The 11,294-nt window shown below is 51.3% G+C and overlaps 4 protein-coding genes across 4 annotated transcripts; 3 read left to right on the forward strand and 1 right to left on the reverse strand.

Annotated features, from left to right (window-relative positions):
* Window positions 1-1,305: 1,305 nt before the first annotated feature.
* lcb2 (putative serine palmitoyltransferase 2) lies at window positions 1,306-3,664 on the reverse strand. The gene is made up of 2 exons (XM_025580123.1): window positions 3,633-3,664; window positions 1,306-3,543 (listed from the first exon to the last, which is right to left on the reverse strand). Exon 2 carries the CDS (start codon window positions 3,342-3,344, stop codon window positions 1,326-1,328), a length of 2,019 nt encoding a protein of 672 aa, XP_025430321.1. The 5' UTR covers window positions 3,345-3,543; window positions 3,633-3,664; the 3' UTR covers window positions 1,306-1,325.
* Window positions 3,665-4,847: 1,183 nt separating this feature from the next.
* BP01DRAFT_357651 (acetoacetate--CoA ligase family protein) lies at window positions 4,848-7,434 on the forward strand. The gene is made up of 2 exons (XM_025575247.1): window positions 4,848-5,259; window positions 5,351-7,434. Exons 1-2 carry the CDS (start codon window positions 5,044-5,046, stop codon window positions 7,208-7,210), a joined length of 2,076 nt encoding a protein of 691 aa, XP_025430322.1. The 5' UTR covers window positions 4,848-5,043; the 3' UTR covers window positions 7,211-7,434.
* A 28-nt stretch (window positions 7,435-7,462) lies between these two features.
* BP01DRAFT_357652 (mitochondrial-processing protease subunit alpha) lies at window positions 7,463-9,779 on the forward strand. Its single transcript, XM_025575248.1, has 2 exons — window positions 7,463-7,870; window positions 7,952-9,779. Exons 1-2 carry the CDS (start codon window positions 7,766-7,768, stop codon window positions 9,584-9,586), a joined length of 1,740 nt encoding a protein of 579 aa, XP_025430323.1. The 5' UTR covers window positions 7,463-7,765; the 3' UTR covers window positions 9,587-9,779.
* A 222-nt stretch (window positions 9,780-10,001) lies between these two features.
* Window positions 10,002-11,003, forward strand: BP01DRAFT_374651 (mitochondrial import receptor subunit TOM22; the record flags this gene model as incomplete). The annotated part of the gene is made up of 3 exons (XM_025576845.1): window positions 10,002-10,122; window positions 10,424-10,713; window positions 10,950-11,003. 3 exons carry the CDS (start codon window positions 10,002-10,004, stop codon window positions 11,001-11,003), a joined length of 465 nt encoding a protein of 154 aa, XP_025430324.1.
* Window positions 11,004-11,294: the final 291 nt, after the last annotated feature.

The raw sequence follows: 11,294 nt of genomic DNA on the forward strand, positions 1-11,294 counted from the left end.
CAGGCACGATTCTCATCAGCGTACTACATACCAAACCATCATCTCATCCGGCGTTATCTTGGTTTCTTTGTCTCGCGTGGTTTCAGGGAAGGGATCTTACCAACATGAAGGGGGCGCATGGCATCGTTTCTGGGCTGTAAGGGGCTGGGACCCAAAGCCCACTTTTCAAAGAACTTCCCAGTTCTTTTCTGCATAGAGATCTGCGCTCACCCGAGATCTCCGGCTCGTTCTCGTTGTGATTGCTTGGCGAGGTTTCTAGATTCTTTGCTTGCTTGCTCGATATTAGCCGCGTTCTGGCACATCCATTATACATACACTACACGATCAGACAGAAAGGTAAACAGATATTGCACCGGTCATAGATAGAATCTGCCAGTGATACAAGCATACAATCCACAACACTCCCACGCGTAAAGGAGTCAAGAATATACCTAGGCTAGATCTGCTAGAATCAATACCTCCTCATTCGACCTGATAGCAAGAATCGACTAGTCTATATCTCTAAGACTGAGGGAACCGATTATCTCATCCATACAAGAAAACTAATCAATCTTTGCAATTATAAGCTTCATACTATTAAAGTCTGCTTCATCCCCTCCTCTCGGGCATAGAATAAGAAAAGAAAAAAAAGAAAAGAGGAAAGACCTCCAGCGGCATTCCAGGGCACCCCCGGTCTGCACCTCAACCCCACATTCCCTTGGCTCATCTCATCAATGTCATTAGTGTTAGTTTTCAAATCAAAGGTACATTGCAAGGCAATTGCCTCAAAGGTAGCTCCTTCTCCTTGTGCTTTTCGATAGTTTTTGAACAATGCAAGCAGAAGAAAAGAGGAAGAGGACGGAAACGACAAAAGTGTTTGTGCAGAAGAGGCGTCAAAATCATGTACACAGTCGAACGTCTGTGCAGTGAATGGAAGGCGAGCTGAAGAGGAAACAGGTGAAATGAAAAATGACAACGTATAGATGGAGCGAATTCAGGGGCATAGGGTCATCTCACGAGGCCTCTTGTTTTTTTTTTGTTTTGCTGTGCATAAGAAAGGGGCAGATAAAGACACCAAGTGCAATATTCGGGAGGTTAGGTTTGGCTAATGATACACAACTCGTGTTGTAAGTAAGAGACCGCATCACATCGACCAGCGACATGAGGCATTTATCAATCGGCAGCAAGCAATCAGCCGAGTTCGGGGAAGTGTACCTGAAGAATCTGTACCAGTATATGCAACAACGTTCAATTTCACATTGAATGGCAGATTCGGCTTCCAAACAGCTCCGCAAGCCCTAAAATAGACATGACAACGCCCCCCGCACAGGGTAGTGAACGTTTATCTAAAAGAGGGGCGATTTGACATCTTGTACACCCCGTCTGATAACATCCTCAATGGGCCACCTGGGCGGCACAACCTTGGGAGTCCGCTTGCGATGCCAGGCCTTCTCCATCTCCGGAGGGGGTGTCAGTTCCTCATTTGCCGGCAGAGCACCGCCCGCAATGCCCGTGGAGAATTTGAGCTGCAGAACATTGCCAATTTCATCACAGGCGGTCAGGACACGGTCGAGATCTTCCTTGGTGTGGGCGGCCGACACACAGAAACGGGCACGAGACGAGACCAATGGGGTCGCAGGATAACCCACCACAACCACGGAGATCTTTCGCTTCAGCATCTCGTGAGAGAACGCGGGCATCTTGGCAGGATTGAAGAGGAGAACAGGGATAATCGGCGAGTCGTCGTGACCATACACTATAAAGCCAAGACGCTTCAAGCCCAGGCGCAGATACCGGGAGTTGAAGGCCAAGCGCTGTAGTCGCTCTTCACCCTGGCCTGGAACAAGCTCGCCCTGGATCAGTCGTAGCGCCGACATAATTTGAGCCAAGACTGCTGGAGCAGGTGCCTCTCCATAGAACACGCCAGAATTCGTGGCTCGGAGCTTGTCAATCATTGTCTTATCCGCAGCAATGTAACCGCCATTGGCACCAAACGACTTGGTGAGCGTACCCATAAGGACATCTACCTCGTTGGTGTCAATACCGAAATAATCACAAACGCCACGGCCCCTAGGCCCAACTGCACCGATCGAGTGCGCTTCATCAATGAAGAGGTTGTACTTGTAGCGTCTCTTCAATTCAACCAAGCCAGGAAGGTTGCACATTGAGCCCTCCATGGAGTAAAGTCCCTCCACCACAACAAGGATCTTCTTCCATGGGCGGTGAGTCCGCGGCTGCCCTTGGCTGATAGCCTCACGCAGTTTCGCCTCGAGATCCCGCATGTCATTGTGCTTGAACATAGCAATGGAAGCACCGGAGAGACGAGCACCAAATCGGATGGACGCATGGTTCAGCTCATCTGAGATAAGTAGACAGCCTTTGTTGACGAGAGCTGGGAAGATATTCGCATTGGTTCCGAATCCCATTGAAAAGACCATGGAAGCTTCTTTACCAACAAATTTGGCGACCAGCTCTTCGACCTCGACATGCAGATCTTGCGTTCCAGTCTCAGCACGAGTGCTTGGTGAAGTAATTCCATATTTTCGGAGTGTCGCCTCGGCGATATCGGCACAGGGACCTTCGGACTGGGCAAAACCAAGGTAGTTGTACGAGCTCAGGTTCAGGGTATCGGTTGTTGTTCCCGTCAGATAGAAGTGTCTGTTGTGGTCGTCCGTGGCACGATCGATCAGTGTAATGTATCGACCAGGCACTCCGGTCACGGGGCGTTCGAAACAATCATTGATACGTAGCTTGAGGCGGCGTACGTAGAAGTTGTCGAAATCGCTGTTGAGAGCGCCATAGCCATTCCGGGGCTTCAGATGACGGTAATTCTCTTCGCGGAACCGCTTTCCGAAGAAATCCCGCACATGCCCGAACGCAATGAGGATAAGATAACTGATATACGTGGTGAGAAGATAATAATAGGGCGGCTCATCCATTATAGGCTCCGGAAAGGGACCGCCAGGATGTCGGCTGGAATAGCGGTGGCTGTGATGACCGATCGGTCCGAATTGAGCATGCTGCTTGGCCAGCCGACGAGCCTCTTCAGGCGAAGGGGGCTGGAATAACGTGGTCGGAGGTTCGTCCATGTTGGAATTGCCCGCAGTTGCCGTCGAAAGAGAAATTGTAGGCAGCGACAAAGAAGCTGAACTGATCGGTGGAGCGACCGTACTAGACTGGACGGTGCCCTGCGCAGTCTGCGATTCAGCCTTGGACTTTGGCGAGGTAGAGAATAGTTGGCTTAGGCGACTAGGTTTCGAGATGGGCGCCTTGATGGCAATGCCGCCCTTGGCAGAGACAGGAGAGGAGAAGGGAGCGTTGGAAGGATCGTTGGCAAGAGAAGGACCGGCAGCTCGACGAGGCATCGCAAGGAAGCAGCCGGACAGAAACACGGAGGATCGTGCGGTACTGAAGGGAGGAACAGCGCAGACGGCTGACGACGGCAAGAACCAGCTGGTCGGCAGCACTCGCAATTTCTGGCTGTAAAGAAACGATATCCTCTTTCGGACCTCTTCGTTGTCTTCAATTGGTGCGAAGGGCAATCAGCGATCGTGAATTGTCCACCTAGAAGACGGTTGGGAAAATGGTCAGTGACTCGGGCAATTGACGGTGTCGCAGGGTGGCAAGAGAAGCGAAAAGCGCACGGCGCGTACAGATATAACGGGTCACAGAAGGGCCTTGGTAAAAGGAGCAGCAAGCATCAAGAAAGGAGGGTGATGTAGAAGATAATTCCACATTTAGGAGATGGGGGGGGGGGGAACAGCGGAAGATGAGATGACCAGTCAGGTACCTTTTGCACGTGGAGCAGCAACAGTAGCAGAAGGCACGGAGCCCTGCAATGAACAAGTATAGTTGGAATCCTTGAGACCAGGAGAAGTCCCACGAAAACCAAACCACACAAGAGGGAGCGAGTGCCGATGACTGTGAGGAAGAAGAGAGTTGTAGTGGTGGTGAAGGAGAGGAGAAGGTGGGAAACGGGCCTAAAGACTGAGAGGGACTCTCGTTCCTGAAAAGGTCGAGAACAACTACTGACTACTGACTACTGACTACTGACTACCAACGACATGGACTGATTTGTGCAGCGCAAAACCCACGGTCAACATCCAACCGTGATTAATGAAGAACTAATGAGAATAAACATCAGCACGCCCCGATGGGTCCCTTTTTCCACTCTGGATTGGGGTCGTTGAGCATCCTTTTTTTAATTTTTTTAATTTTTTTTAGATTTTTTAGATTTTTTTTCTGCATCTTATTTTCTTTTCGGTCCTTTTTCTGCTGGAGAATTACGCAGTAGTAAGCGGATATTACGGAACGGTAATTTGGACCCTCTTTCCGCTGATCGTTTGGTTCTGAGCTTGTAATTTCTCGGCTGGGACCTAAAGAAACTAAAGAAAGGGGCAACGCAAGGTAGAGAAACTGCCACCACTGGGTGTAGTTGGTGTGTAGTTACACTGTACGGAGTACAGTAGACTCTGCATATGTATGCGCAAAATGATTTTCACCGCTAGTTACTCTAAAGTATCTGTATCTGTATCTCAAGCATGGAAAGAAGCATTCCTCAGCCTGGAACATGGAACATGAGGGGTTGGGATGAAACCCACCTCGAGACTCAACTGGTCGACTACATAGTATGTACAGTTGAGTAGACTATTCCTGCTCAAAGCCACCCTGCAGCAATCTACTCCGTACAGCGTGCATCCCTCCCTCACATCTCGACTCTACTTACCCATGTGGATGAGTTGACCCTGTATTGTTCACTTAAGTTCTGCTGCTTCCCCGCTGTCATCCGCTTTGTTCCGCCCCCGTTCCGCCCCGGAATGCCCCGTCGAGTGGCTCCAGTCCATCTATATAAATATAGCTGGTCCTTATAGTACAGTGTACCTGGGAAGAGTTACTAAAGTTGGGTGACACTGTAGCAACCAGATATTCACTGGCACGGCAAGCACGGCGGATATCTCCGGTTCCTTGGGACCATATTTTCTCAAATAGTTTGGATTCTCTTTCCAAACAGAAAGAACACATCTGTCATCAGGAAAAAGCAGGCCGCACTTTCTGTGAGACCTCATGGCAATCAACGAAGAAAGATCCAGGGAGCTGTGGCGACACTCCTCTCCTCAGACTACCCAGATCTATGATTTTATCACAACCCTGAACAAGAAGCATGCTCTGTCGCTGAAATCATACAACAGTCTTTGGGAATGGAGCATAGCAGAGCCCGCCAAGTTCTGGGAGGAGGTCTGGAACTACACGGCAATCGTGGCGCATCAGCCTTACAAACAGGTGAGTAAATCAATGGCAATGCTCATGATTCCCTCGTGTCACTCTGCGAAAGCCATCTTGGCAACTCCAGGCGAGACTGACCAAGTCACAGGCTATGAGCTCCGAGAAGCTTCTCTTTCCAAGGCCGAACTTTTTTGAGGGTGGTAAACTGAACTTCGCCGAAAATCTTCTGTACCCTTCCACGTCTCCTGACGAGGATGCGGTGGCAATCATTGCCGCCACAGAATCTGATCGTGAATATGTGTCATGGAAAGAGCTGCGAGACCGGGTCAGAAGGTGTGCCAGTTCATTGAAAGAAGCAGGCTTGCAGGTAGGAGACCGCGTCGCTGGGTTTCTGGGGAATCATACCAACGCCGTCGTCGCGATGCTCGCTGCCGCATCGATTGGTGCCTTCTGGACGGGCGTCTCTCCAGACACCGGAGTACATGCGGTCTTGGAACGCTTGAAGCAGATCGAACCCAAGATCATGTTCGCCGACAATGCAGCGTTGTACAATGGCAAAGTGCATGGTGCAGACGCCAAACTGCGTCAAATTGTGCCCGGTTTGCCCAATCTCGAACTGTTGGTTGTGTTCCAGACTGTCACCTCTTACGACTTCGAGCTCAAGGAAATCGCACCGCTGCAAGGCAAGGCTGTTTCTTACAGCTCGTTTCTTGCGCATGCCACAAATGATACAGCTCCTCTGGAGTTTGCAAGTCTGGAGCCGGCGCACCCCGTTTACATCTTATACTCCTCCGGCACAACCGGAGCGCCGAAGCCTATTGTACATGGTGCTCTGGGAACGCTTCTCCAGCATAAGAAAGAGCATGTCTTTCACTGCGACCTACGGCCGGGAGACCGATTGTTCTATTTCACAACTACGACCTGGATGATGTGGCACTGGCTGGTTTCCGGCTTGGCCAGCGGAGCCACCATCGTCCTCTATGATGGCTCGCCATTCCGACCATTCGATATCGAAGGCGGGAGCGGAGAGATGGCCATGCCACGCCTGATAGACGAACTGCAAATCACGCACTTTGGCACGTCTGCCAAATATCTTTCCATTCTGGAGCAGGCATCTCTAAATCCGACAAAGCACCCCCATCGGCCAGTGAGCCTGAAATCTCTGAAGGCCATTTACAGCACGGGGTCGCCTCTCGCTCCATCTACCTTTGAATATGTCTACTCATCTATCAAAGCAGACATTATGCTGGGCTCAATCACCGGAGGAACAGATATCCTGTCCCTTTTCTGTGGCAGCTGCCCCATTCTTCCTGTTTACAAGGGAGAAATTCAGTGCCGCTGCTTAGGTATGGCCGTCACAGTTTACGACTACGCCGGGCACGACATCAGCGCCTCTGGCGAACCAGGCGACCTTGTATGCACCAGACCGTTCCCCGCTCAGCCTGTGATGTTCTGGCCTCCTGGTCCTGTGGGGGCGGAAAAATATCGCAAGAGCTATTTTGATATGTTCGGTCCATCGATCTGGCATCATGGCGACTTCGTGCGCCTTAACCCACAAACTGGCGGAGTAGTCATGTTAGGTCGCAGTGACGGCGTTCTGAAACCCGCAGGCGTCCGTTTCGGAAGTGCAGAGATTTACAACATCCTGCTTAAACATTTTGCGGACGAGGTGGAAGACTCTCTATGCATTGGAAGGAGACGTGCAGGTATCGATCCCGACGAAACTGTCGTTCTTTTTGTCAAGCTGCCGCCGAATGAGAAGGCTTCGGAAGTTATCCCGTCCGATCTTGCGGCTCGCATTCAGGCGACAATTCGCAAGGAGCTCAGCCCTCGTCATGTACCAGGGATTGTGGCTGTATGTCCTGAGATCCCCGTGACGGCCAACGGGAAGAAAGTGGAAAATGCGGTAAAACAGATCCTATGTGGATTGAATATCAAAATCGGGGCGAGTGTTGCCAATGCCTCTTGTTTAGAATGGTACCGCAACTGGGCCACGGCGCACTCTTAATTGTGGTTATGTTGACAAGATCTTGTCAGCGCTACCATGTTCTTCAGCAGTAGACTAATCACAAGGGCAGTTAATGAGTCTTCATCATCAAATTGAGTATTGTCCTCTATGTTGTGAGGTGTCCAGTATGAAGCAACTACTCGTCTTGGCAAGGCATATTCCCTGGCCTGATCTAGATCAGCATCGTTAATAACACGATCACGTAGGGGGGCGGTTATTTGCCACACATCCGGCGAGATGTCGATGCTGAGGAAGCAGATCCTTCTCACCACGGGCAAGATTTGATCATGCCACCTCGATAAAGTACCCAAACCCGACTGATTATTTTTCTTTTGTCAGATAAATTGCTACATCCACATCTTCATCCACTACTCCGTCAATCCCAGGACAAGTGCTACTCGCTTAGCTAAGCAACTCCGGCCCGGAGCCCAAATCCTTGCGACGGCGGCCGTGACGGAAGCATCTCCGGAAATACCAGGCTTCACTAAACTCAGGCCGCCAGCAAAATTGACCTGTAAACACTTATTGGGACATTGCGTCAAGATATCCTTTAACATGCGTCGCTCTGTGCTGCGGGCTGTCGAGTCCACAAAGCCGCTCGCTCGCGTGCCTCGCGCAGCTGCGTCGAGAAGCTTTTCTACTGCCAAAGACCAATCCAAGGTAAGTCAAGCGCACTTGGATTCAGGTCTCTGGAATTCATGCAACTCGCAGACTGACCGAAATTCCGTTCTCCAATCACAGGATCCTGCGGAATTAGATCAAATTACTACCTTACCAAATGGAATCCGTGTCGCTACTGAATCCCTGCCGGGCCCCTTCGCCGGAGTTGGTGTCTATGTCGATGCTGGATCCCGTTATGAAGATGAGAGTCTGCGCGGAGTGAGCCACATCATGGATCGCCTGGCGTTCAAGTCCACCAAGTCACACTCCGCCGATGAGATGCTGGAAACCCTCGAGAATCTTGGCGGAAACATCCAATGTGCCTCTTCTCGCGAGTCGCTCATGTACCAGTCGGCTAGTTTCAACTCTGCAGTCCCCTCGACGCTTGGGCTGTTAGCGGAGACAATCCGTGACCCTCTCATCACGGAGGAGGAAGTGGTCCAGCAGCTGGCCACAGCAGAGTATGAGATTGGCGAGATCTGGTCCAAGCCCGATCTCATCCTACCGGAGCTGGTGCACACAGCAGCCTACTCGAACAACACTTTGGGCAATCCCTTGCTTTGCCCGGCGGAGAGACTGGGTGAAATCAACAAGTCTGTCGTAGACAAGTACCGGCAGACGTTCTTCAACCCGGAGCGGATAGTCGTTGCCTTCGCTGGCGTGGAGCATGACAAGGCGGTTAAGCTCACGGAGCAGTACTTTGGTGATATGAAGTCTCACAAGGCAGCTCTCTCGGGAACCGGTGTTGAGTCTACCTTGTCTCAGTCTGAATCGACTCTGGAGGAGGGACAGGTGCCCACAATTCCTCAATTCACGCCGTCTTCGACTGTTTCTACCACGCCTCCTAATTCCAAGTCGGGCCTTCTTTCCAAACTTCCGTTTTTGAAGAATCTCAATCTTTCCGGCTCGCAAAGCAACGTTGCATCGCCGCTTGACCCGTCCCTTGTGCAGTCATCTACATTAGACCTGACTCGACCTTCTCATTACACTGGCGGCTTCCTCTCTCTACCACCAATTCCTCCGCCAGCCAACCCCATGTTGCCGCGACTGAGCTACATTCACCTCGCTTTCGAGGCCCTTCCTATCTCCAACCCCGACATCTACGCGCTTGCTACCCTCCAGACCTTGCTTGGAGGCGGTGGCTCCTTCTCGGCCGGTGGTCCCGGAAAGGGAATGTATTCCCGTCTCTACACCAATGTGTTGAACCAGTACGGATGGGTGGAGAGCTGCGTTGCTTTCAACCACAGCTACACAGACAGTGGCATTTTCGGGATCTCCGCATCCTGCAGCCCCACGCGCACCTCCGAGATGTTGGAGGTCATGTGCCGTGAGTTGCAGTCCCTGACTCTCGATAACGGCTATTCCGCCCTCCAGCCCCAAGAGGTTGAGCGCGCGAAGAACCAGCTCCGCTCCTCCCTCCTCATGAACCTGGAGTCGCGAATGGTGGAGTTGGAGGATCTCGGACGCCAGGTCCAGGTTCATGGCCGGAAGGTGAGCGTCATGGAGATGTGCCGGCGCATTGAAAACCTCACGGTGAAGGACCTCCGTCGTGTTGCCAGACAAGTCTTTGGTGGCAATGTCCAAAACCCGGGTAAGGGCACCGGAAAGCCCACCGTCGTCTTGCAGGAAGGCGAGCTTGAGGGCCACAAGCTGCGTCCATTCCCCTGGGGAGAGATTCAAGACCGGATAGCCCGGTGGCAGTTGGGTAGACGGTAATCCGAACAAGTGTGGTGATTGAAGTTCGATCAGCGAACCCCAAGGAAGTACGGAGGATGGTGGGAAGTGAGTCAAAATAGAGCAGGCTTTCACAAATTCTTCACTCTATGTAATTAAATATAGCTCTCAAATGACAATGTAGTATAGACGGATGATAGATCCTATAGCTCGAAAATCGAAACTTTGAATCAGGTCGGATGAATAATGCATGGAAGGCGCGCTCAGCTCCTTACCGCTTTGAGTTTGTTTCCGCCCGGGAAAAAAGTTGGAACGGATGTTGGAAGCCGTCGGCCGCCTTCAATCTCCGTTCTGCTCCTCCATCCAACTTCACCTATTCACTTTACCGTCTTTAGACCTCCGCGCCCCCAGCTTTTATTACGATCCATTTACCGTCCTACTTCCTTCAAACGTCAAAATGGTCAAGCTCACCGAAGTCGAGGACGAGCACTTCGCCCAGGAGAAGCCTCAGCCCAGCAAGCACAACGTCCTTCTTGCCTCGGATGACGAAGGCGAGGACGATGACTACACTGACACCGGTATGTCGGCTTTGTCTTCTCTTTGAGTGAACCAGAATCATATTTCATATGGTCTCGGTCACGAATCCAATTTCTCATCTTGCGAACAATCCCTCGACAATCAATCATTCGTCCATAATCCAGTTATACATCCTTTGCGCGACCATTCAAGCGCGAACATGCACCTACCCCAGCCTCTACTCTCCATCCCCCAAATCCTTGATATACCCATAAAAAACGAATGAAAATCCCAAAAATCTCAGTTTAAGCATTTTCACCCAAGGATCAAAACAATAACTAACTCCTTTCCCTCCTACAACAGAGTCCGAGATTTCCACCGATTCCTACGAAGAGCTCGAGACTGAGACCCTCTACGACCGCATCTACGCCCTGAAGGATATGGTGCCCCCCTCCGCCCGCCGCTCCCTTACCTCCACCGTCAACACCGTCACCTCCTTCACAAAGTCCAGCGTGCAGTTCAGCGGCAAGGCGCTGTGGATCATCAGCACCAGCGCGTTCTTGTTGGGCGTTCCCTGGGCTCTGGCCTACGCTGAGGAGGAGCAGTACATCCAGATGGAGCGCGAGCAGGGCATGATCAAGGGTGCGAATGAGGTAGGTTTGCTCAATCTCATTATGTTCTGAGCTTATATTGCATTTTTCCCCTTACGTCTTGTTGGGTCGCGGGTAGAAATGGGGATGATCGGTAGAGAAATATCCAGTCTTCACGATGCGTTCGTACCGTACAAGATGGTTGGTTGGGATGCTCGGTGTCTTATGTGCTACCTGTTGGGGTTGGATACTGCGATGACTTATTGAGCGTTGATGCTGACGTCTTGTGTGCTCGATAGATGCTCACCCCTGGCGCTGCTCCCGCCGAGCAGCAGGCTCAGCCTACTTTGTAAATCTGAAAAAACAAAGAAATCTCCCGTCGCCGAAGGCGCCAAAGACGAGAGATCGCAGAAAGATTGAGGAAAGAAGATCAAAGATTCGTCTTTCTCCTGGGGGACGATTCGCATTTCTTCCAGTCGTCCCCTTCAATCCTTTCGTTCAGTCCATGAAGAAATGGGCAACTGAACGGCAGGAATGCCTGGAGCAGACTCGACCTCTCGACGGAATAAAATATATACTGTACAGAACGGCTGGGGGTTCTTCTTCAAGATGGGAATTTGAATCCAGGATCCGTGACGCGGCAC

This window comes from Aspergillus saccharolyticus (genome assembly GCF_003184585.1).
Source record: "Aspergillus saccharolyticus JOP 1030-1 unplaced genomic scaffold BP01scaffold_20, whole genome shotgun sequence".
Classification (NCBI taxonomy): Eukaryota; Fungi; Ascomycota; class Eurotiomycetes; order Eurotiales; family Aspergillaceae; genus Aspergillus; species Aspergillus saccharolyticus.